Raw genomic sequence first — 26,737 nt, forward strand, 5'->3', positions numbered from 1 at the left:
TTACTTCCTACTGCACGTGCCAGCTGTTTGCCAGTTCCTTGAAGAGCATGAGAAATAAAACAGGTTTAATCCCTTGGAATAGAATCGCCTTTCAAGTTGAACAAATGAGTTTTCTATATAGAATTAGTAGAGAGAGCTCACATTCAGAATTTGTGAATATAAGCCTCTGACCAGGGTCTCATTTACCCTGAGGCCGCTTGCTACCATTGCAAAGGATAAAAGAGCCTTTAAATTATAGTTAAATTCAGTTCCCCCCCCACTGAAAGGCTACACTGTCAGAATTCTGTAAAGTAGCCAATCTTCAGCAAGCATCCAACCCTTGTTCAGTGAGAAAATTCTAGCAAATTAACTATTTAAAAACATACAATTCTTAAATTAGAAACAGTTTAATTTAGTGACCAGGGATAGATCAAGTTTCTAGTAAAGGCAATTCCATGCAAAGAACATCACTGCTGGTGTTTTGGGCACCTTTTCAATGCAGAAAATAAAACCATTTGATCAAAATCTAAACTTGATAGGACTAGATTGTATGTACATGAGAGGGAAAGGAAGACAGGGAGCAGGGATCTGTGATGCACTTTTCTGTTTTCTTCTTCTTGACTTCACTAGGAAATGAATAACAAAAGTGTATGTTTGGGAAGGGATTTCAAGTCAGCAGGCTACAAACAGTTCTCCTCTCTTTTGCCCTACTTGCCCCTTGTCACCCAGACAAATCTCTAAACCCAAGAAGAGAGTAGATTAGAGTACTTTCCTCCCTATTAGGCTACAGAGTTTGGAGTAGGAAATTATAATCTTTTTCTTTTCACAGCTAAAAAGGGAGGCAGAAATTGGCTTTGCTGAGTGGAGAAAATAGGTTCTCAGAGTTTTTGTCACACATTAACTTGATGTTAAACAAGTCCCTCAAGGTTTATAGTCAGGTCTTACCAGGTAGAAGCATGTTGAAGCATCAGATGGTGTTAATTTTTGCATATTTATATCTTACATGGACCCTGAAAAATCAAATTTCACTTATAGTCTAGCCATTAAAAGCTATGAAGTATTCATTTTCATTTTATCCTCTAAGAAAGACTTGAATGCAATTGCCAGTGTGTAAGGAGGCTTACGTAATTCTGCTCATTTCTGTAGGCCTGTTTATGTGTTTAACACAAAGTATCATAGTAAGTAGTTGCCTAACACTCCCAACAACTGATTGCATCTCTGGGAAGTACTGATGTCATGCTAGAACAGGTTACTATGCTAGAGCAGGATGCTATACCAAATCTAATGGTTATTTTTTATCCCCATTTCTAAAGCCAATTCGTAGTGTTATAATCCTGTATTTATAGAGAAATAGCAATATTTCCTGTGTACTTTATTTGGCTTAGGTTTTTTTTTTAAATATGTAAGTTGTGACAATGAAAGAAATTTTAATAAGAGATGCTGCCAATAGTTGGGATTTGTAGGATGAAATACCAGATTTTTGGTATTACTACATATCTTTTTGAGCATGACCAGAAATGACTGTAGATACAATTAATTGTGGGCACAAATAACGATTATATTTTAGACAGAGGTTTTTTTCCTACCATTTGTGTAGCCAGGTATCAGCTATCTCTTGAGGTGTGTCATATACTGATGGCAGAAATGCCAGACACCTTTGGATGGCAAGTCAAACTCTACTCAAGAAAATACTCAGAGCTGTGAGGGGCCATGTTCATCACTCTTTTAGTATCTAAAAATGCTGCCTTCTTCTCATGAAGAGAAATTGTTTGCATATATAAATATATTGTAAATATTCAGTCTGCATGTTGAAATTTTGGTCTCTACCCAAGGTTAGTTAAAAAAGAAGAAAAAATATTTTTTGCAGCATTTTCTACTTTGCAGAGGATGTCTGATTTTTGTATGTTGTATGTTTGTACAAGGTACATGATTTAGGAGCACTGTGACCAGAATATGTGAAATAACTTTTTTTACATTTTATGCTTGCACTCTGTGTGAACATGTCTTTTATTTTTAACATCATACAAAGCTAGAAGCCATTACAGAATACATTTCTTAATAATTGAGCTGGTAAGAATGCTGTTCAGTTCAGTAGTAGGTCAGGTTTGAATTGGTGAGGTTATGCATAAATAATCTGCTCAATTAGGAGAAACAACAGGTTCTTTGTCAGATGATTTTCCCCCAACTGTGAAATCAATACAGTGACAGGTTAGTAAATAAAGTTCTTTATTTCTGTCATTATTATCCCCATTTCTAGAGCTTAATTTTGCATGTTAATTCAAATTCCATTCCAAATTAAATTTCCAGGCTAATGTCCATGCTAACATTATTTGCTCTTTAAGATGAACAGGGATGGGTCAGCCTTCTTCCTTGCAGAAGCTGTGTATTCACAAAAACACTAGCTGCTAGAAATATAGAAGCATAATGAACATAATATTTTAAGTTAAAGTGAGTTCATTTTCTGCAGCTGCATAATTACTGCAATCCACAATAGACCAGACTGATAATGAGTTACACCCTTTCTCTCAGAGGGGGTTCCTGAATTTTGTGCTTTTTGTGCTGATTTTTTTCCCATGGAATCAGTACACAGTTTCAGATTTTTGTTCTTGCTGGTCTATGTTGGTGCTGACACAGGGAGATTCTAGAAATTTTTACAAGAAGCACTAACATAATCCCAGAGACTTTGAAAGACTCCAGACGCTAGCATGGCTGCATTAATATAACGAAGTGTCTGCTTTTGCGGTTGGCCTCCATCACTGATGGCTACTTTCAAGAACTGAAAAAGCACCTTATATGCTAGCAGATGTAAATATGTGTGTCGGCTGGCCAGTCAACTGAAATGCTAACAAGTAAATAGATGAAATAATTATATATATACACATTAAAATACCCATTCCCTACCACCTCCCACCAAAACCCCAAACAAACTAACATAAAATCTCTTAGTGAACTAAATATATGTGCTGTACTTATTCCCATCATGGTCTTGACTCCAGTTTGTCCAGTTTTCTAGTTTGTTACCACTCTCAATACATGAATATAAGACAACATTTTTAAGCTCTGTGAAGTCTGAATTTGACTTCAGAGCTTCCATTGACTTCAGCAGTGATGGATTGTATCTCGGAATCTCCGATTACATGTAGCCATGTTGTGTGACAAAGGTTCTGTTTCTGTTTTGTTTTGTTTTTATTTTGTTTCTCTTAATGACTTTTCTACTGACAAATCTGGTTCCTGCTCCTCTTGGATTCAGAGGGGAATGTTTACCACTGACTTTACCAGGAAGGGGAGATTACTCATCATGAGGATTTTGCAATATACCGCTCAAGTTATTTACAAGGATTCAAGCTTAATTGTGATTACCAGAGCATTAAATGTTTGCTTGCCATGATTAAGACTGGTTGCACTGCATGAAGGTAACCTGTCTAAGACATATTTTAATCTGAATTTTCCCTGCAGATATTGATGAGTGTGAAGATAATCCTAATATCTGTGATGGAGGCCAATGCACAAACATCCCAGGAGAATACAGATGTCTTTGCTATGATGGATTCATGGCATCTGAAGACATGAAGACTTGTGTAGGTAAGTGAAAACACCTCTTTTCCAATCTGCCTTAACTAAGGAAAAAATATTTATTAAGGCACTGTTTCCAAGGAGACATACAATGATACAGAGTATTGCTCTTGTGCTCTAGTTTTGGCCACTGAAAAATAAGAAGAGCTCCAGTGCACAAGCTATGTTTATCACATGCAGGTGTAATGTCTGTATGTTCCTGTAAACTCCCAGACCAAGTTGAAAAGCAAACATTGTGATCTATAATAGCATATCTCTGGGTGCTCTTCCAAAAAGATTTTATGCAGCTAAAATCAAAGAAGGTTTGTAGAGAGGAACTGCAGATGAGTGGCACTGTGGAAATTTTCTAGCAAGCTGAGTTGTCAGCGCTGATTTAAACTTGTCACTTAATCAAACTATGCAAGTTCTGTGCTTTGGTAGAGTAAAGTAGAGAAACGGTGAATCCAAACCAAATTTTCATATTTAAATAAAAAATCTGGGGGATATTTTTTGGAAAGGTTTTGTGTAAAACAGGATAATGTATGCATCTGTGTGTGCGCATAAAGATATCTGTAACTGCTCACACAAACGTGCATATACAAAGAAAACATCAATTAACAGTCACAGTCATTCTTTGGACAATAGTGATGATTCTGAGTATTTTCCAATGAATCGTATCTCAGAGATTTTTCTAGTTACTTTCTAAGAATTTTATTTAATAAATATTAAATTATGGGTTTTTTTTAGATGTTAATGAATGTGATCTGCATCCAAACATTTGTCTGAGTGGAACCTGTGAGAACACAAAAGGCTCATTTATCTGCCATTGTGATATGGGATATTCAGGCAAGAAAGGCACAACTGGATGCACAGGTATGTTTTAAAATTAATAGTTAAACTTTAGTTACAGTTGTGATTCTGCAAGGGCTTTTTTTCTCCTCTTTCTGAGATTCTTTTACTTATTCGCTTTAAATACTATAATCTTTATCCAAATGTGCTGAACTTCTCTTCTGAACGTGGGTGGCACAGCGTTCTGCCCGATGCACCTTCTGCTGAAATGAATGATAAAATGGCTGCTAGGAGCTCACTACATTGTTGTTGGTTTAATCGAACAGAAAATGCTGCTGGCTGTAACTGAAGACTACTGAGGACCACAGTGGTTTTAAATTAATGAATTGTATACTATGAGTGCAAATAGCAGGTATCTGTTCCAAGTGTTGTTTTGGCTAACAAAAATGATTTGAAATATGTGCTAAAATGTATTTTCAGTTTTTGCAAAGTGGCGACAATACAGCTACCCAACTACATTATATGAGCAATATCAGAATTTGGAGTAGTTAATATATTGCCAACTAACATAAATGAGCTTCAGATACACAGACTTAGAGGGCACGATATAAATAATCCTAGTGCTTGTGTCTCAAGCCAAGGTGTTGAGAGTCTTAAGCTTTGCCCAAAAAATGAATGCAAACATATGTTTAATATAATTTTCAATGTAGACTTGGAGTAAACACATTTCTGGCAATGTTTTTGAGACAAACTTTTATTCTCGGTCTGCTCTTATTGTACAGAGTTAATAATACACTTCTGTAAGTACCCCAAGTATAGAAGCTGGTTTTTAACAGCTCTCATAGAACAATCCGAGAGCTGAAGTTGTACACTGCATATTGGATTGTGGATGAATAGTTATGCATTAGTAACAGCTGCCTTTGACTTACATATGAACTGATCTAAATCCAAGAAAACCTAATTGTACCCTGTAGACCAATATTTCATTGTTCTTTGTTTCTACCCTAAATTATGTGGAGCTCTTCAGTTCTCTAGACCTGAAAACCCTCATGCTGATCAGTTACACATGGCGCAACTATCATTCCCAACATAATAAGTGATGGTTAGGAGCAGACAGGGAAGCCGAAGCAACTAGTAGAAGACAAAAGGCAGAGAAAGGTCCTGGAGGCAAGAGAGGAATTTGAGGTATGGCTTCTGAGGAAGTGCCTGGAAATAACCACAATTTTGGCAGCGTGTGGCTCTGGGTAGTAGCAAATGTCCCAATAAACACATTTTTTGCTAACAGAAAGGCAGGGAAATCCCTCCCTCCTGGTCCCAGCCAAGCCCTGCCTTCTGGGTGGATTCTATCTGCCATGTGGGTCTTTCCCACTGCCTCCCATGTATTTGCCTGTTCTGTAGCCCATCCTTTGCTTATCCTGGGTAAATGTCAGTGTCCCAGGGGGGATGATACTTTTTATTATGGTACCTTTATTATGGCAGATGCTGTTGAGACCTTCAGTAATTCAAAAGAGGTCTAAAGAAAAAAGGTGAAGTATTAGTTGCACTGGTAAAGTTGAGATGGGACCATACTAGTATCACCAAAATCTTTTGGATTTGACTTTTCAGAGAAGGGAGGAAGCAGAGCAGGACCTTCTTAGGCTGGCTTCATGCTGAAGAGACTGTGTAGGGACCGAAGCATAGGTTACAAGTATTACTGCAGGATCTGCAGTGTGCAGGTATTCTGATTTCTAAAAGGTATTCTGATTTTTAAATTTTTACTGGTGAAAACCTCTGGATTCCACATGTCATATTTGCATGGCCTTAGTTATCAGAACTGAATTTCCTTTGCTCAGGTGAAGGAGCCCATGAAAACATCTTTCAAGGCATCTTTTGGAGTGACCCTACCAACAGCACCTTAACCCCCAGGGCTTGATTCTTGTCTTACAGAGAGATCAAAAGCATTCACAGTTTTTAGGAACTCCCATGAAAAAAAAAAATTACAAAAATGTGTTCAATGGGAGGTTCTCTGTTTCGTGAGAACAACTAAATAACATCCTCTGGGTTCCATTACAGTTTTGTCTAAATATTTCATCTCCCTTGTCATTAGTGATTGTTTCCATTTTAACAAATAAACATGTTTTTTTTCCCCAATCATTTAACAGGATTCAGAATCCACCCACTGACTTACATTCCCATCCCACACAGATGTTATTCCCCCCTCCTCCTGGGTTCTCACTAAGAATGTGAACTGAGCTTAGTAACAAATATAAAATTTAAAATATTTTATGCATAATTTATGCATTGTAAATGCAAAATTTTAAGGTAAAGTGCTACAGATGGCTTAATTTCCATTTACAAAACAAACTGTGACAAGACTGACACAGAGCAGTTCATTTTAGATTTTTCTAGGCAGGCAGTGGTACATAGCCACTAGAGAAAAGATTGCAAGCTTTCCCCTATCCTAGTTCCAGACTGCTGAGCTTCATGACAAATTTCTCTGCTTTTTCTGTTAATAAAGTATTTGTGTGTTTGTGCAGAGATTAAATTCTGTATTGGCACTTGCATTTGCATTTTGTGATTCATCGCCACTCTGGAGCATTGCCTGTAAATTTGCAATATTTCACTGTTGATGCAGAGTCTTAAATTTCCTTGCTCTGATACTTTCACAGAGGAAAATATTTTTCTCTGATTCGCCCCCACCCATCTTTGCCAGTCAGAGTTGTGTGCTCCTAGTGTAGCTCTGTTTGGACACACTTAAGGTCGGGGTGCACAAAGTCAAGCTGAGTGAGTGGAACTTGGGGACCGAAGTTGCCTGAGACATCCATCAAATCAAAACCAGAGATGATCAGATAGTCAGTTGGCCTTCTCCACAGTGTGCCTTTGGGATTGGAGAGCTGGGGCTGGTTGCTGCCCTGATGACTTCATGAGGGCCGTGGTGGTACTGTGTCAGGAAAAGCTGGAAGTGGGTGTATGACCATGGCCTTGGTGAGGTGGCCCTTCGGTGTTTAAAGCTACTTGCTATCACTCAGTAATGATAATCATAGAGTGAGTGCACACTATTCAATACTTACATGACTCAAAAGAACATAGCTAAAAAGATAAAGATACCTGATAAGGTGAAAAGAAGAGATAAGCCCTGGCATGTGCCCTCAGAAGTAGGTCCATGACACTTGTACAGTGCGCTTACCGTTCTCCCCTCCCTTTGGCTTCTTGCCCTTCATAGTACGTTGTGCTTCAGTCAGATGGCACAAGAGAATTCTGATATCAGTGAAACACATACATTTCCCATTATGAATTTGGGAGCAGGCTGTATCAGGCCAAATATCAAAAAATGATAATGTTAAGATGTTGCCCGCCAAATGGGGGTACTACAGAAGGAGAGTATTGTGAGTAGGCATCTGTCCAGCAACAACATACTGCTCCCCAAGATGGTGATGTAAGGCAAGAACTGATCTGCCCCTTGTGAAATTCCAAGAGGAACTCGTGGTGCAGTATGTAAATAAAAGCTAAGAGTGATTCCCAAAGAATAAAACAATCTTACAGGCACTGAGCTAGACTAGAGAAATTTTCCATATATATTTCTACTCATTATGTTACAGTGAGCACTAAGCTGAAATTCATGGTCTTCTCCTTTCTGAAAAGTATTCCCCTCTTCATGGCTGCCTTTACTCACCTGATTACATGGGCAGCATCCCAGAAGGAGGAAATGCCTCGTGACTTCCATCAGACAACCAGCCTGGTGGGAATTGGGCCCAGGCCTGGAATACCAGTGGAACGTCAGTGGAATAGAATGCACAGATCTGCAAAGAGTGCCAAAAAAAATTAAAAAGCCAAAAAATGCTTAAGGGATTTGCATAATTCTTGACCAGCAGTGCTAATTTATAGGCGGACACTAAATTCACACTTTGCTGAGAAACCTTATAGGCTATTGAATCCACAGGGAAACTAAACAGCAAATGTACACTAAGTACCTCGATGCCTTCGTGTGCTATGACAGATGTGTGAATTGTCATGGCATGGATTAGTGTTTACTCACACTGTTCAAATACAGAATTTCCTCTGATTTTGGATGTTTCCAGAGAACAAGTGAGAATAAAGTTATTTATTTCTGCGCTGCTCCTTGAACGATTTTTAATGATCCACTTGCAGACTGTGTGGGGATTCTCCATGCAGATTCCGTCTGTCTCTTGCATTCAATTGCCATATTTGCAAGCATACTGCCTATACAACAGGTATATATTAAGTGTGCATTTCTGCTGCACATGTATAGCCCTAAAAACTTGGGCCTCTGTGATTAATGGAAGACATGCATTATTAATTGCCGAAGGCTTAAGAGAAAAAATATTTGTCCAGAGAAGAGAACTAAAGAAGCCAACAAAATAGGGTGACTGACATTTTTTTTTTTTCCCCATAGTGCTTGGGATTGTTATGATGTCAGATCTGCATATTATTTATCATGTGTATTCTCATCTGTTTTAGGCAGACAACTCCCTTAATATTAATGGGAGTTGTGCAATTACAAAGCTGAGAACATGTGTGCAGCAGGACTGGGGCACAGTGGGACTGGCTGAGGATGCAGTGTCAGTCTTGGATTGGAATGTCTTTATTTTCTTTGGCTTGTCACAGCCACATACTGGAGGCAGAAGTAGAAGGTTGATATAAATCAGTGACTCATTCTTTTACTCTTTAATGAAAATCCCACTGAAGTAGATAGGAATAGGACATCCTTGTGTTAAACACTGAGTAGCATCCTCGTGTGTGCTCTTTGGGTCTTGATACCTTTACTCATACTGAGTAATGCCTTACTCTTCAAACAATTGCATGAAAAGAGTTGGAGCTATTTGAAGAGTAGTACTGTTTGTACTGCCATGCAGACAGCACAATCTGGACTCTTGCTCTTATTAAAGATATTTATGTTGTATTAATTTTTCCCCTGCAGAGCTCAACTTCTCCGTTTTCTTTCGTTCTGTGAAGTCATAATTCAATACTTATGGCAACATAAATCCATATTAAGCTCCAGTATAAGCAGGCATAAATTCCATTGATTTTACTGCCCCATTTACACAGGACCATGTTTGGTCTGAGATCTCTTCTGCCTTGGAAATAATTGCAGTGCAATAAATTTAGGCTTAAACTTCAGCTGTGCAATGAAAGGAGAGAATTGGGATTACAGTAAAGTAACGAGTGAGTTAAATACAGATAGATTTGAAAATAAGTAAAATCTGGGACAAAGCTAGTGATGGTATGTTATATACTTCAATCAGCTTTCATCTAAATATATGAAAGTTTTTTCATGCATCAATGAAATAATCCCTACAACGTACCTCTATAGGTAGTTGGTATTAGAAAATATATTTGGCATGGCATTCCCCATTTGATCTTTACCCAGGCAAAAAAGCATTGGTTTTTTTTTTGGTTTTTTTTTTTTTTTTGGTGTGTGTGTGTGTGGATAAAAGCTAAAAAAGGATCTCAGGATTTTGTTCAAAGCAAGTAGAATGGCATTTCAGTGGGTGATATCTGAGAAAGCTGATCCCATTATTAATACCTCTGTTTGGATACATTTGTGCTTGCAACTTTCATCCCGCAGAAGATTCCAGGCCTTTTAGCCTTTGTGGCAGATAGCTGACACAAAGTGAACAAGAAGGGTGGTGGGGAAGGTGCTCAGCCCATAAGCTGTGAGAAGGTGCAGCAATTTCTTTCTCTTCGACTGGGAGATATTAGTGGAGACCCTTGGGTGCAAGCTGCTAGTGAACCAGTGCAAAATGGGATGGAGACGCTTCATGTAGAATTGCAAATTGTTTTTAGATTGCCTTAAAATTGAGCCTGAACATGACTTCATTGTGGCGTAGCTGTTGCATGCAAGTTTCTGTTTGTATTTGCTGGCGGTTTAGAAGAATTCTTGGCAGAAGTATCTCGACTGATGATGATTTTTGTTGTTTTGTTGTGCTTCAAAGGGTATAAGGAAGCATGTGATTGTTTCAAAGCATCAAATAATCAAATGCAGAGCAATCACAATGTTAGTTGAGGTTTAACAGTTTGGTTTTAAAAATCACGTAAAGGTTAAAATATAGAGTGTTTGCCTCAGCTTTTTTATGTCAATGTTATACCATAACTGACCTCTAGAAATTCCTTCTAGTCTTTCCCTTCGGTCCAAGCCAAAATGAGTGTTTTGTTTTTTTTCTGACCACCCTGAAGATTTTTAACAGACGCTAGTTTCCTGTTAGGGTGATGTTATCGGCATATGAGTTTCTGCACATGATGAAGGCAAATATGCTCTGAGTTTGTCTGCTCCTGGCACTTCTCTTTTTAAAAGAGTTTTTGAAAGTAAGTGTCCATTTGTATGTTTTCAAGCTTGTTGGTGCAGTCAGCATTCATTAGTAGTAGATTCCAGCTGCCAGACTTAGATCTGTGTCTGGACTTCAATATTCGGATTATGGGAATACTCATGTCTGGAGTTTTGATTCAGCGCCTTGTTTAGAAAAAAACTCAGAGGAATAAGATTAGATGCAGTTTCCCTACATAGACTGAAGCAGTCAGTGTGTTCGGGTAATTTCTGGACCTGAGAATTTAATAGTAGGATGAAAGATGTGTTATCTGCTTCTCAGAGCAACATGTAGCTTTTGTGAAAAGACAGAATATATGTGTAGGGCATTAAAAAAGGACATCAAGCCTTACATGTAAAGAAGGTGGGCAGAAAACCTAAGGGCTATAAAAGAAATGGCTAAGATCTTATCTGGACAGTCTCCTCAGTAGCTCCACTTTTTGCCCTCCTTAAGGAGCTAATTGCTTTTAGGTACTACGATAGGTGAGTTTTAAGGGTTTGGGGCCCCCACTGACTGCTAACTGGTTGGTGGCTCATACCCTTTCTTAATTATCTTCCCAATAGGGATCTGAGCTGGATTTTTATGTATGGAATAGTGCATAGTTCGTGTGATTGTTTTCCCTTTCCATCAGATTTGTACAAAATATCATGCTTTGGCTTACTGCAATAGCAAAGGCATCTGGGAGTGCTAAAAAAATGATAAAAATATTAAGTGATTTGATGTGAATTCTAGATAATTTACATCCTATATATATGTAAAGCACAGTTATATCTTGGTTATAGAAAGCTCTGTAAAATCCATAGCTCAGATGTGTAAGAAAACTTCTGATGGATTTGTTTTAGTTACCAGTAGTAATTTCTGAAAACTTTGCCTTTGAGTTTATACATTCTCCAAGTACTTATACGGAACATTAATATTGTTTTATGACAAGGAAGAGTGGAGTTCAGTTTAGGTTTTTTTTCTGTCTATAAATTTTGACATTGCCAGAGAATGCCTGAGAATCAAAATAATGTGAAAAAAGCAAATATTCAAGTAGAATGTGCTGGCATGAATGCGTTATATTAAAGCTTGGATTGCTTGCTGCCTGGTATCTCTACGGATGAGGATGTTAACCTTTTTTTCACTGTGTTAATAAACTGCATGCCTAGTAATCTTTGCCTCCATCAGCTATCTCATCAAATACAGTGATAGAGCCCATCCTCCACCTTCCACACAGTATCTGGCAGAGCAGAACCTGGCTTCATTAACTGTCTGGGGATAATCCTAGGAGTCTGCAGATGGTACCCAGCTGGTGTTATCAGCATCCTTGAAGATACCTGTGGGGAGCATGGGTGTGCTATGTTTCAGGAGTCTCTGTGCAGTAGTCCCTCTGAGACCATTTAGTAAACTATGCACTGCAGAGCCACCTGAGTCCTTCTCTGTAGACCCCAGGATAGGCAGATCGGAATGCTGTTGTCTTACACACACACACACATACACACACTTAGCTCTGCGCTCACAGTGTGCCAGTAAATTGTAGTGGTGTCTCTGAGTTGTCAAGGCAGCACAGGTCCTCATGTCATCAGCTCTTAGTCAGCAGGTTTGACCCATAACCTGTGGGAAAGCTGCTTGACAGACATGCATCCCTGGATGCCAAACATCTGCTGTGGTAATCTTTATAGTTCTTAGTCCTCTACTTCCCAAAGACTGTGTCCACATCTTCTTTGTGAATGCACTGAATGTTATGCTACTTGCTTCCTCCTCAGTTGTAAAAAGCATTGGAGTGGAATGCAGAAACACTGCTTTAAATACCTATCAGAAAAATAGGTAGTAAGCCATCATATGTGAAATGCACTGCATGCTTCTTTGCTCTTCTTTGTAATTTTACTTTCCCTCTGCATCACTTCTAAGTGTCATTTTGTAAAGAAGTGGTGATATGTGCTCATGTTCTCTTTTCTGAGAAATAACTGTATCAGTAGTCTGTCTATGAGAAAGTTTGATCCATGAGCTCTTCAAACATCTCTGTGTTTACAGATATCAATGAGTGTGAAATTGGAGCCCATAACTGTGATAGACACGCCGTTTGTACAAACACACCAGGAAGTTTTAAATGTAGCTGCAGCAGCGGCTGGATTGGAAATGGTATCAAATGCACAGGTGAGAGTTGTATGCATTTCTATTTATTTGTAAGGTCTGATCAATACTGTAGCTCAGCAACTCTGGAAAAAACAGTACCACACCTACAAATTGAGAAGAGAAACTGTTATTCTGCTTTGTTAGGTCAATTTGACATGATCCGTTGAAGGGCAAATTCTCTGCCATGGTAACTGAAATCAACATTATCTCATGTTTGGCTTTTGAAACAGTGGAAGTGGACTGGACCATGGGGAGAGACAGTGTGTCCTTAGGAGCAGCTTGTGGCTGTGCTGTGGAGTGAGAGGTCTCTCAGTACTTCCTGTGAAAACAAGATATAACCCAGAAGTTCTTAACCTGAGGGTGCCATGTGGCTTCCTCACTCACACTTACCTTGTCAGACTGCTTTGCTGGCCTGCAAATAAGTTCTGCCTGCTTTTCCAATCAGATGGTTCCACAGATGTGTAGGTTTTACTATAGACATGATTATTTTAAGTAGAGGTTCTGTCTGCCATATGCTATTTAAAGTGTGTATTTGTGCTGAGTCAGTTTTGTTTTGTTGACTAATGTTGCTTTTTAAAAAATTATTATTATTTTAAAGATCTGGATGAGTGCTCCAATGGAACCCACATGTGTAGCCCACATGCTGACTGCAAGAATACAATGGGCTCTTACCGCTGCCTGTGTAAAGAAGGTTATACTGGGGATGGCTTCACTTGTACAGGTGAGCTTTCTTAGCAACAAGAGAAGTACCACGCTTGAATATTCACCTGGCACTTACTTTTATTGGTATTAAAATTTAAGCACAGATATCAGTGAGTTAATATTCACAGTGTAAACTCTGTGATTTTGTACTCATAATTTCCATTCAGCTGGAATATAAAATGCGACTCAGTTCAAGGACTGTATTGTATTAAGTCTGATGGTCCCAGTATTCAGTTGCTATTTCAGAGGATAGCATTTAAGCTGCAGCAAGTGCCCAAAGAGATTGTAAGATTTCCATCTTTGGAATTACTAGGAACTCAGCTGGGCAAAGCTGTGAGCAATCTGATCTAATTTTAAAATTAATCTTCTCTATGGCAGAGGCTGGACCAGGTGACCTCCAATGGTCCTTTACGACCTAAGTTAGCCTATGATTCAATGTCAGATTAGAAAAAACAGCCACCTTTTAAAGATTTGAAATTATTGTTGAATGTCATCCTTCACTGTGTTCTAATTCATTTAAATTGCCAAAACTTGAAAGGTACTGCGTATTATACCTGGCCTAAAGCAGTTGCTTTTTTCTCTTCATAAAATGAAAGTTTTCATTGACCTTTTCTTGCTAGTGGATTGCAAACATTAAAACAGTGCTTGGTCATATAATTTATCCAATTTGTAGACCAGTTCATTGGCTGCCAATATTGATATTTAAGTGGTGGGGCATGTGTATTAAAATAATCATATAAACTGCCTAAAAATGTTTTTCCATAAGGAAGTTTCTATTGTCGGACCTCTTTACTGCATCACCCTGAAAGTTGGTGTCAAGGCACAGTGCTGACATGCTGAAACCTCGTTTTATGAACTGTAAATGTTACTGTAAAACACTGCTGGAGAGCTAAATTTCCCACCCTCACTTACGTCTTCTGCTTTGAGGAGCAGTACAGCTCACGTAGACTTGGTCATCAGGACCCCAGCAAACACTAACAAATTCAGTGTTGCTGGTAACGCTATATGGAGAGGGATCCTGTTCAGTATAAAGCCATGTGATAAGGCATTTGCTGGGCCAGATTTTCAGCTAGTGCAAATCCGCAGCACTTTATGAATGATAGCAGTTTTCATGACATCTGAGAAAATGGCTCCACAGGTTTAAGGCCAAATTTGAATTGTTAATTCAGTCTCTATAATTTAGTCCTGAATCTGATTCATCTCCTCAGTGGCCTCCATAACCTGCACACTGCCAGCTGCAACACGTGGGTTGTGATGCATAAAATGTCAGCTAGAAAATAATGGCCACAGTCTATCTGAAGGGTCAGGTAACCCAGTACTACCAAGACAGCTTTTCTCAACTGTTTAATTCCAATTTGATTTTGGTTATATTTTCACCTCAGTGCCACTTTGCTAGTGTTTTATGTTTGGCATAGAGACCATCTATTACTGGACCTGTTTATTTCACAGTAAATCTCTTATCTCTGTTGCTGCCACTAGGCCTTTCTGTAATAGAAGTCATAACAATAATAAAACAGACATGCTTGTTCTGAATCTAAACTTGACCATGTGTACTGCCTCCAGTTTCTGTTAATTGCAGATATGTTAGCAGTCTGTCTCTCTAGCTCAGTTTGTTTTTTGTTAGAAGCTGCATTTTCCTAATGTAGAAAATATACCAAGCTGTTGCATGTAATAGCTTGTAAGCTTAAGTAGACTATAGTTTCTTCTGCATGTGCAGAATTGTTAAAATCCTTGAACACTGCATGCTGTAGCTGAAACAAGTGTTGAGAACACTGTGTTTACTGTAAACCTGCAATTTCTCTTCCTTTTACAGACCTAGATGAATGCTCCGAAAACTTGAATCTCTGTGAAAATGGGCAGTGCCTCAATGCCCCAGGAGGGTATCGCTGTGAGTGTGATATGGGATTTTTGCCAAGTCTGGATGGGAAAGCATGTGAAGGTAATTCACCATAAGCTTTGAACAACATTCAGCAAACTCTGCCTTAATAATACTTTATGTCTGAAAAATCTTGCAATTGGTTGCAGTTATGGTTGCATTGAGAACTGCCTGAAAATTGTCAATAGTTTTTTGGTTTTTTCATTTATAGTCATTTAAACAGAAAAAGGTTGCTAATATTTATTATGAGCCCTTGTGTCTTCATCAACCTGTTGTATATAGAGAAAAAGTTTTTGGAGACTGTCTTACCACATATTATTTGTGGTGTGATTGGTGATCCAAATGACTTGGTCAGCAGCCATTTTATCTTGGTTAGTCTGCAAACAGTTCTTAATTTTATTCATTAAAATGAAGCAGAAAAAGTTTTATTTTGGCTTTGTGTATGTGAAGCTGAAAAACACTGGTTTTGTAGCTAGCACAGTGAACCCGTTTTGAGAGCTTCTGCCATGTGCAGAATCAGAATTTGAAGCCTTGCAGAAAGTTTTTGTACTATTTTGAAAGTAATCTGTCACTTACCTGTATTTAATTAAGGTCATGTTCTCAATAGTAACATTTGAAATCCGCAGTTTGTGCGGCACTTATCAGTTCAGTCAGTTAAGAAGCAGCAGCCATATCATCTGACATACTAATAAGAACTGATATTCGATGGAGTTCATAAGTGCACCTCTATAAATAGGATTTTTCCCCTCAGAAGTGTTCTGTGCATTGTTTTAAGTAATCTACCAAGAGAAATAATTTATGAGCTTGAATTTTTCTGTAAACTAAAACAATATTAGGTTTCATAGTGTTTCATGCAACAATTTACTTAGAAAGCTTTTAGCTAGCTTTAAATAGCTTATATAGAGTCTAATTCCTGTTGCTATAACAGTCTATCCTGGATGTCTTGGATGTGAAGACTAAATGCAGAATTTTAAGGTTCTTTGTAAACACTCTTCTTTTTATCATATCAAATTAGCTGTTCTTTGTGCAGTGCAGCATTCCTTAAATGCTGAATTGGATGTCATGATTTGAACAAAGCACACAAAAGTGAGCTCCAGGTGCCAAACTCAAAATCTGTCAAATGCAGGAACCTGAATATTAGTATTCACTTTGGTTGGTTATTTATTTATTTATTTATTTTATTTTGTTTCACTGAAGTCCTGCTTTCTGGAGATGGCTGCTGATTTAGGAAAAACTTCTTGTTTAAAGCTTATCTCCTGCCATGTTTAATTTTGCTAGTTGTCAGGTTAGCCCACTAACAAGCTCAGATTGTTCCTGGCATGGCTTCTAGTGACACTGAAAAGAGCCTTTTGCCCAAAACAAAGGCTATGGATTAGGTTACTTAGGCCTCAAATATTAATCTTGCATGTTATTTTTATTTTTGCTCTTACCCAATGCTCAGGAGCCGTTGGCTTCCAGATTCATGTTTTCTGAACCTTTTTGTAGTTTCCTGTACCTGTATTAAAAAGTTAAAGAAAATTCATACTTTTCCCCTCCTGTTTCTGTCAGATATTGATGAGTGCTCACTTCCTAACATCTGTGTCTATGGAACTTGTCATAACCTTCCTGGACTTTTCCGATGCGAGTGTGAAGTGGGCTATGAGTTGGACAGAAGTGGTGGTAATTGCACAGGTAAAGATGATTTTGAACAGCATGCTTTTTAATTTTCTGTTAATGTTATTATCAACTCCAAAGGAAATTCTATTAAAAATCTGTACATATCAGTTTGGATATAAGGAAAATGCACCCTTCCCTACTGTATAGCACAGAAAGAAAAGGCAGCGGGGACTGTACTATGGATACTAGTGGCTTTCTCTAGTCTACTCTTTCCCATTCTTTGTCAGCCTCCAGTATCACACTGCCTTAAGTAAAGAAGGAAAGAAATACGAGATAACAGTTCTGCCTGTTCACATCTTCCAGGCAGAGATTTGTTGTGCCCTGTAGTTTCCATTCACAGTACTGTATTGTAAGCAGTGAGCTTGTTATCTGGGTTTCCTTTAAGTATTTCTGAATACTGTATGTGAATTCATAGATTGTGTTTCCACTTTTTTTCACAGTGCAATGAAGAATTGATTTTAGGCTAGTGCTATACTTCTAGAGTGTGTGTGTACATTTCAAAGCTTCTTGGATATCAGTACTTGAGAGCTAATGGATTTATGGTAGTCAGTGTAGTTGATATATTGATAGTGTCCATGTGTATTTGCTTACCTCCTGCTGTTTTTTTCTTGCAGATGTTAATGAATGTGCAGATCCCACAACCTGCATTAGTGGTACATGTGTCAATACGGCTGGTAGTTACACCTGTGAGTGCCCTCCAGATTTTGAGCTGAATCCCACCCGCGTTGGCTGTGTTGGTAAGGATTGCATTCATTAACAAGTGAAGTTGCACAGAAAGGCTGTAAGGCTAACTGTTAGGGATAAAGTTCTAGGTCATGGAAGAGGGCTAGAACAAACTCTCACCTCACTGCCCTTGGCTTTAAAAGTTCTAATAGTGCAGTAGAAATATGTCCAGAGTGATGTAGCGTGCCAGCAGGGCCTTGTCAGAGCCAACACCTTGGGGCTTGTTATAAGTGTCCAATTTAAAGAAGGCATGAGAGAGTTTTAAAATTCAACAACCTTAAACCAACATCCAGTTGGACCCAGGATGGTAGGCAAATGAAGCTGTGGCACAAAGCCACTCATAGTATTGAGTGCATCTTGGCTAGATGCAGCTTTCATGACCAATGGAAGAACTCTTGTATTAGAGTCTAACTGCTTGGTACTCCTCTGATATTTTTTGGCTTTTATTTTAAGTGAGCATAGAGATGCTAAAAAAGTTCAAATGTATTTAAAATTCCTAATGTGTAGATGTTTTCATTCTGGAAAGGATGTACAAATGTGGGTGACAATGTAAATAACAATGAGAAAAGACCTGGCTGAACTTCCCCTGATATATTGAATAAATTCCCTGCTTTGTGAAAAGTACAACAATGGAGCAAAGAGATGGGGCAGCACTGTCCTATCTAAGAGAGGAGGAAGGCTGGGTCCTCATGGACAGCACAAGTTACCTTCTGTGAATGTCCTGCAAAAAAGAAAGGCTTTCTAAGAATATGCTTATGAGATATTTTTGTTATTTGCTTTCTTCTCTGGTAATGTTTGTTATTATGTGCATTCCAAATAGATACACGATCAGGCAACTGTTACCTGGACATTAAAACTCGTGGAGATAATGGTGGCACCTTCTGCAGCAATGAAATTGGAGTGGGTGTTTCTAAGGCTTCCTGTTGCTGCTCCCTGGGCAGAGCTTGGGGAGTTCCCTGTGAACAGTGCCCATCTGTGAACACAAGTAAGTCAGCTTTCCCTGGTTAGAGTTAACAATACATCTTTTTTTTGTTTTGTCTTGTTTTTCTCATTTAGCCAGGTAACTCAAGTCCTGGTGTGGTTATTTGTTGTACATGCAGGGAAGAGGTTCCTGGAGAACCTCAGCAACTGTTAACCAAAACTTCTACATGCCTTTCAAAAAAATTATCTATTAAGAATATTATCATCACTTCTGTGTATGTATTCTATTACATAAAACACTTGGCAATACAAAATGGATTAACAGCTGTAAAACCTAATGTTGATATCTGGTTATCTAGTATCTTTACATTGAAATTTTCCTGAAATAATTTGACTAATTTTCAAAGGTAATTACACTGAAAATGTTTCTACTATTGCAGATTCATAATTCTATTTTGTTTTCAGCTGAGTATAAGGTTCTTTGCCCCGGAGGAGAAGGATTCCGACCGAACCCTATTACAGTTATATTAGAGGGTAATGTTTACATTTTCCTATTTTTATACATCTAAAACTATAAAACTCTTCAGGGAGTGTTATTTTCATGGAAAAGCATGAATGAGATAATGTCTGTGAATTTGTTTGAACAGATATTGATGAATGTCAAGAACTGCCTGGGCTCTGCCAAGGAGGAAAGTGTATTAATACATTTGGTAGCTTCCAGTGTCAGTGTCCATCAGGTTACTATTTGAATGAGGAGACTCGAGTATGTGATGGTACGTAGCATTCACTTAACTATTCTGCTGCTTTTATTTGTATAAAATGATGAAAAATCAACGTGTAGCAGAATTGATCTCTCCTTGAAAATGAACCTTAGGTATTGCTGAGACATTTTCATTCTTGGAAGCATAATGAGAAAATTGCTGTGGCCACTCACTGCCTTTTTGTTCTCTTCTAGATGTGAATGAGTGTGATACACCTGGCATTTGTGGACCTGGCACGTGTTACAATACTGTTGGGAACTACACCTGCATCTGTCCTCCTGATTACATGCAAGTCAATGGAGGGAACAACTGTATGGGTATGTAGGGCTTTTTTAAGCTTTATCTTCATGCTTTGGGCCAGGGCTGTAACTGGCACAGATCAGAATTATTCCTCAAATGTAGTTATATGAGAGTTAACTGAACAAAAGATCAAGCTTCTTTCACTAATTTTATTGCGTGAATCATAGTTGATCACTTTTATTAGGTTTTTTAGTATCTCATCATCAGAATTATTCCTTTGATTTGATATTTTCTGTGTTCATTCCTTCCAATTTTCACCTCAGCTTTTCAGTTAAAAGCTTCTGCAGGTGAAACTAAAACTAGAAAAAATTTCAAAAACTAGAAATTTTGTAGGAACAGATTTTAACGTAGTATTTTACAGTGCCACAGCATCTACTTGACAGGCATCTAAAAAATACATACATTAGGAGGTAGCTCCTAAGCCCTTCAGTTCATCATCGTCCATAAGAGCTGCTAATGCATTGTCCTTCTGTTTTGTTTTTTTCATTTTTACAGATATGAGAAGAAGTCTATGCTACAGAAATTATTATGCTGACAATCAAACCTGTGATGGTGAACTGCTCTTTAATATGACCAAGAAAATGTGCTGTTGTTCGTACAACATTGGACGTGCATGGAATAAGCCTTGTGAACAGTGTCCTATCCCTAGCACTGGTACTTTTTATCCCCTCATTGCAAAGCGATGTGAAAGCTTTAGTAACATGTTTACTGATAGCAGATGTAACGTTGTTAGAGAAAGAGGTGGATTACTTTTGTCTTATGTGTCTGAAATGATTACTTTTGGTCAGTGTGGAATCAGCCCTAGTCACAATCAAGGTGTATATTTAAATCCTTTTGGAGTGGTGTGTGTGCAGACTGTGGGCCATGCATGCCTCCTCTGTGATAGTTTCTCTGTATGAGAGATTTCACTTGCCTCTTTGCAAATGCCTATTACTCAAGGCATACTGAAGCAGGCACAAAACTGGCATTGCTCCAACAAATATTGTGTGTGCCACGCTGTGCCCTGACTGCTGATTGCCATAGGGGGCCTTTCTGTTCACCATTACAGAAGTACCTCAGTGTCTTCTGAGAATGATCTGTGTCAAACAGCTACATATAAGATGTAGCAGTTTCTGGATGTATTGTGTGGGACACAGGAATCCTCCACACTGATTTAGACCTAGTAATTGAGCCTAGGACTTCCCATTCTGTTATGAGTTGGTTTGCTTCAAGAACAGACTTCCTAGACAATTAATTGGATAACTTCCAACTTATGGTTCAGATTTTTTAAAGTCAGATCTGACTTGTACACAGAAAATGTAATGCAAAGATAAGCACACACACAGGAAAACCAGGATGTGAGCCCAAGTTTTCTGCATCTTTGTATATATGCTGTTCTCAGGGGCCTTTGAATAGAACCTGCATGTGTACCAGGCACATCACAGTGTGAGCCCTCGAGGTCTGCACACTTCTGTGTGTCCTGCAGGTGCTTGAAAGCAGAATAAGAAAATTGTTAGACAATAGATGTAGTGAATTTTGGACTGCAGGTTAAGGATATAGTGAATTTTTGGCTGTTGATTGACTCAAAATATGCTTTATTTTCTCACTGTTTTGTTTTCCTGTTGCAGATGAGTTTTCTACACTCTGTGGAAGTCAAAGGCCTGGATTCTTCATTGACATTTACACAGGATTACCAGTTGGTGGGTTGTGTTTTCTGTTCTGAACTAAACTCTATACTACCTCTGTCCAAGGAAGAGAGGAAGTTTCCTTTCCCAGTTATTTATTTCAAACAGTGTAATGGTGTTGAACCTTCCATCTAGCTCTGAATCTGCAAGCTTTCTGTATAGCTCCTCCTAGCTGGCAGCAATGATTATTGCTGCTTGTTATTAAGGCAAAATAAAGCTCTAAAGAAATTGTCATCAGGCCTACAGCAGGGCACAGATTACCAAGCATACAAGAACTGGGAGTAAGGCCAATCAGCATTTGGTCTGGGTAGAATGAGGAGTCTTTCCTGAGACTAAAGCACGGATTTAATTTGACATTTCACACCATTCCCCAAGTGTATTGGTTTGACACAAAAATCCTTTCTTCTGTTTAACTGGAATTTTTCTCACATGTGTTATTGTGTATAACTTTTGAATGGTGAGTAACAAATTGCAAAACAAAAAGAGGGAGAGGATGAGAAATTCAAAGACAAGGATCTGAGTAAATCCCTACTGAGACTCCATTTTGCTTTTATTCACAGAAGAATGCAAATAAGAAGCAGATAATGTGACCTTTAACACACTGTGGCAATATATAGAGAGCAATCAGGTGCTTTTGGATTAAGCTGTCGCTGGGATGCAGTGTTCAGCTAGTTAGGTGAAAGTTTTTCTAGTTAAAATAGGAAATGTCTTTTTTAAAGAAGTTACTGAAATATACAGTATTATGATTTATCAGGCTGGTTTCTTATGAGAAAAGTTTCCACTTCTCATTGTTAACATTACCCAATATATTATCAGTTGGGCCATTCATCAACAAAAGGCACTAAGGTTTGACTTGAGCATCGATTCAGAATCATAGGAATTGATGTTCAGCCATATAAACTCAATGGGATATAGCACTGCAGAGGGACCGTGCACAGAAGTAAAAGTTGCACCTGTAGCAGTGTGTGTGCCAGGAGTGTTGCAGTCAGCTCTCTCCACCCCATCACACCACAGAGCAGGGCAGGAGCCAACTGAAACAAAAGGGCTGTCCCAGAGAGGCCACCAGCATGTTCCAGTGCAGCATCAGAGGGGTGAACACACAGCTTTACACCATACAAACCGCAGGCTCTTCCTGCTGCTCTGGTGCCTTGGTGGGTGTCACTAGGTTGCAACGTTCATCCTGATGCTTTTGCTTAGCATCTCCTGATGTCCCTTACATCTTTAGGCACCAAGCATGGGAACAAGATAGCACATGCTTTGCAGGGACAGTGTTCTGTGTACCTTGTAATATTTGGTCACAATCTTTACATGTTACTTGTCTGTTGTTTGGATTGAAGTTCTATATACTTACCCCAGATGGCTGGTTCAGAGAGTAAGGTGGTTTTACTAATTTCTATTTTTAATCAGGAAACTCAAATCTAGTAATAAAAAAATAAAAGAATTAAAAAAAAAAGACATTTTCTGGTTAAAACTCACATTACCTGCTCATTCCCTACTAATTCTGTCTTGTATCCAACAATGCATGTACCAATTTTTACTAACAAGAGAGTTTTGGGAGAGTCTGTTTATTGTTGTCAGAATATTAAACATAATTAACTTAGGAATCCAATAGACATAATTGAAATAACAGCTGCTTTTTTCTGCCTAAATCAATTACTTAACCCATGTATATAAAGAATACTGGCAAACCCTGGCTGCCTGGCTTAATCAATCTAATTAATAGCACGTTGTTATCACTGCAGATGTTACCTGGCATTGGCACTCCCAAACTGTTAAAGAAATGCATGGTTATTGCCCAGATTAACAAGGGTAAAACAGTGCAAATTGAGTTCTGATCAGTGCTTGCATTCAGTTCTCCTATATTAAAACAAAGGAAGTTGCATTCTTTCAATTCAACTCTTCCCAGTAATTCCATTTCAGCACTCAGAATGAATGAGCAGGTTTATCAGGGCTGTGGGTGGGAGTCATGAGGAAGGATGCATGCTATCTTCTGCCTTCTCATGTAGCAGGATAGAGCTGGCCTACAGTGAAGAGTACTTGAGGAAACAGCAAATTTCTGCATTTCCGTGCTCACTGTCCATTGCGGTTGGGAATGTTCTGATGATTCTCTCTGAACATGAGCCAGCAGTGCGCTCTGGCAGCTCGAAAGGCAAATGGGATCCTGGGCTCCATCAGGAGAGGGGTGGTCAGCAGGGACAGGGAGGTGATCGTCCCTCTCTACTCGGCTCTTGTGAGGCCCCATCTGGAGTACTGTGTCCAGGTGTGGAGCCCTCAGCCCACAAGAAAGATATTGAGATTTTGGAAAGGGTCCAGAGGAGGGCGACTAAGATGATCAGGGGGCTGGAGCACCTCCCCTATGAGGACAGGCTGAGGGAGTTGGGCTTGTTCAGCCTGGAGAAGAGAAGGCTGCGGGGTGACCTCATTGCAGCCTATCAATACCTGAAGGGAACCTACACCCACGAGGGGAGTAAACTCTTCAAAAGGGCTGACAACAGCAGGACTAGGGGAAATGGATCGAAGTTGAAGGAGGGAAGATTTAGGTTGGATGTTAGGGGGAAGTTCTATACAAGGAGAGTGGTTAGGCCCTGGAATGGGTTGCCCAGGGAGGTTGTGGATGCCCCGTCCTTGGATGTGTTTAAGGCCAGGTTGGACGGGGTCCTGGGCAACCTGATCTGAATGTGTGTGTTTGGTGGCCCTGCTAGGCAGGGGGGTTGGAACTACATGATCCTTGAGGTCCCTTCCAACCCGGGTGATTCTGTGATTCTGTGATTCTGTGATGATCACATACATTTGGTAATTTTAGGAAGGATAAATGTAAGATGTATCATGTAACAGAGAATTTCACAAAGTGCCATTTACAAGTATTTATAAAAATTCTTCTTGCAGATATTGATGAATGCAGAGAGATTCCTGGAGTGTGTGAAAATGGAATCTGTATAAACATGGTTGGCAGCTTCCGATGCGAGTGTCCGGTGGGCTTCTTCTACAATGACAAGCTGCTGATCTGTGAAGGTAGAATGCTGATCTCATTCAGAGAAATTTTGTTTCACCAACTGGCAATTCAGGCAGTGGCAAATATGATCTGTTTGCAAGTCAGTCTTAACGAAGGGAAATACCAGGATCGGTGTAATAGGTCTGTGTTAATTAAGACTTTCTGAATTCTTTTGCATAGAAAATGCCAGATTTTTCATCAGACATCTCGGGATTGAAGGAGCAGTCCCGAGTGAATCAGCAGTCATGGGAATAAACACTGTTTTTCACATTTGACAGTAAAGCCAAGAAAAAAAAATAGTTGTCTTGAGACAGGTCATGAGAACAATTATTTTACTCCAAGATATTTTTTCTTATGGAGCAAAGATTTGTGTACATAGTAAAAACACATGATAACTTATTTGCCAATTTAAACACCTTCTAACATTTTTAGTTTCGTGAAGAAACTGAAGATACTAATATGAATTGTTTCATTCCCTGCTGTGGTTTATGACTGCTGACAAAATAGGTACTGCAGAGCGTGGTACTGAGGAGCTTCAAATACAAGTATCTTCTGTACGCACCTTCTAACTGAAACAGATTTCTAGGGAAATAAAGTTCTCTATTTAATTTGAAAACCCAAGTGAAAATGAGGGTTGCATTGACTGTGATCCGAGGTTGAATCAGCTCAGGGGATATCTGCTGTGCCACCCAGTGCTGAGCATACTGTTCAAGAAGAGTAAAATTGCATTTAAGCACAGTGCTCCACCCTCACTTCTTTTTTTTTTCCAGAGTAAGGTTGATTTGTTGCAGTCAGTATCTGTTATTAGAACGTGGTTGTGACTCACCTCTCTAACACTGCGTATTTCTCTAAGAAGGTTCTTCTACAGTTATCTCTTGGCTATACCATCTTCTCTATAAAATGCTTCATCTCCCTTCCAGATTTTGGGAACCAGGGAGCTGGCAGCAATCCACCCACAGTAAAACTCTACTTCTGTGAATCTATCTTCAGAACTTATAAACAAATCCAGTTGTAATAATTTATTTTCATTCCTTGTCTTACACTTTGTGAGAATGACTTTTTCCATCAGATTCTTACAGTCTTTCTCTGTCTGGGTCACCAGTGCCTGAAATATTGGTCTCTAAGATCCTACTACTAGCAGAAATAGCATGTGGTGGTACAGCTATCCTGAGTGAGTGTGCTTCCTTGAGCAGGAAGCCATCCACAGGAAAGAAACCAGGGCTGAGCTTACCGAATTGTAAGCACAGACCAATATCAAAGAAGGATAAGTATTACTCATATATTCATCTTAAATTTTCCTCAGTAAGGAAAACTGGTTGAATTTCTTTTGTCTGAAATTTGATGTTTACATTGAGAGCTACTACAGTCCACCTTGGATCTCGAGTCTTTGTTACAATCGAGAGAGGTGCTTGTGATATTTACTTAGAGATCTATGCAGGTGTATTCTGATTGCAGTCTAAGACAGTGATACATCCAAATGAACAATTGCTACAGGCCTTTCCTGTGCATTCTAATACCTTCAGAAGACCATCGTATCAGTCCTCTAAACAGGATTGAATTTTACAAATGGAGAATGTGGATTTGGGGTCATTTCGGGGGAAAAAACTGAATCTGACCGAATGTCTACTTTTGTCAACATACTGATGTTTTCACAGTTCAAAAGAAATTCATATACTTGCTATGACTGTATCCTTTACATTAAAAACAAAATGGTTTTGTTGTCATTCTCATGGATAGCATAGTCATCAAATTCCTTCTTGTATTGACAGATATCGATGAATGCCAAAATGGACCAGTGTGCCAGCAAAATGCAGAATGTGTCAACACAGCTGGGAGCTACCGTTGTGACTGTAAACCTGGCTATAGGTTCACATCAACTGGCCGCTGCACTGGTGAGTACGCCTGGCTTCTTTGGATCCATGTCTGCAGAAAGTAGCAGCTTTTAATAGGAGCATTAACAGCAGTCTCCACTTCAGGAAGATGTACATTTTATTGTACTGGGAGATGATCTGGGCTCCAGGAACCCTCCTCTTAAAGCCCTTTAGGAATTCCCATAAATGTTCTGCTAATTGCCAGAAATCTATTGGGCCTATTCCACAAAGGCGTAAGTGATACTCATAGGAGTAAGTATTTGCCTTCCACTCTATCCCACAGACTGCAAAGATGTTTCTGTAGTCCAAGTTATTCACTGTTTATTGACTAGCTATTCTCTGACACTAAAAATTTAGCTACTGTCTGGACAGAGAACATGCAGTATTTTTCCCTTCCTCTGCATAAATTATTTGATTTTCATTTTAATTTTCAGTATTTTATTTGCCAGCTATATTTTCACAAATAAAACACTGCTTGCTGGGGTCTCTTCTGTTAAGGTGGACTTATCTGCTAGGCCATATGCAATAGATAAC

General features: G+C 38.9%; 1 protein-coding gene across 1 annotated transcript in view; it reads left to right on the forward strand.

The window, feature by feature from the left end:
• Nucleotides 1-26,737, forward strand: part of FBN1 (fibrillin 1) — a 147,033-nt gene that overhangs the window by 95,370 nt on the left and 24,926 nt on the right. Inside the window, exons 30-44 of the mRNA XM_042824402.1 lie at nt 3,436-3,561; nt 4,279-4,404; nt 12,636-12,758; nt 13,336-13,458; nt 15,253-15,378; nt 16,864-16,986; nt 17,586-17,708; nt 18,515-18,679; nt 19,081-19,149; nt 19,263-19,388; nt 19,571-19,693; nt 20,172-20,330; nt 21,284-21,355; nt 24,227-24,352; nt 26,102-26,224. Of these exons, the coding sequence (XP_042680336.1) occupies nt 3,436-3,561; nt 4,279-4,404; nt 12,636-12,758; nt 13,336-13,458; nt 15,253-15,378; nt 16,864-16,986; nt 17,586-17,708; nt 18,515-18,679; nt 19,081-19,149; nt 19,263-19,388; nt 19,571-19,693; nt 20,172-20,330; nt 21,284-21,355; nt 24,227-24,352; nt 26,102-26,224 (1,833 nt within the window). The remainder of the gene's footprint in view (nt 1-3,435; nt 3,562-4,278; nt 4,405-12,635; nt 12,759-13,335; nt 13,459-15,252; nt 15,379-16,863; nt 16,987-17,585; nt 17,709-18,514; nt 18,680-19,080; nt 19,150-19,262; nt 19,389-19,570; nt 19,694-20,171; nt 20,331-21,283; nt 21,356-24,226; nt 24,353-26,101; nt 26,225-26,737) is intronic.

The sequence above is a fragment of the Centrocercus urophasianus genome, unplaced genomic scaffold, assembly GCF_019232065.1.
Source record: "Centrocercus urophasianus isolate 14NV4802_14NV808 unplaced genomic scaffold, USGS_Curo_1.0 seq_23, whole genome shotgun sequence".
In the NCBI taxonomy this organism is placed as follows: domain Eukaryota; kingdom Metazoa; phylum Chordata; class Aves; order Galliformes; family Phasianidae; genus Centrocercus; species Centrocercus urophasianus.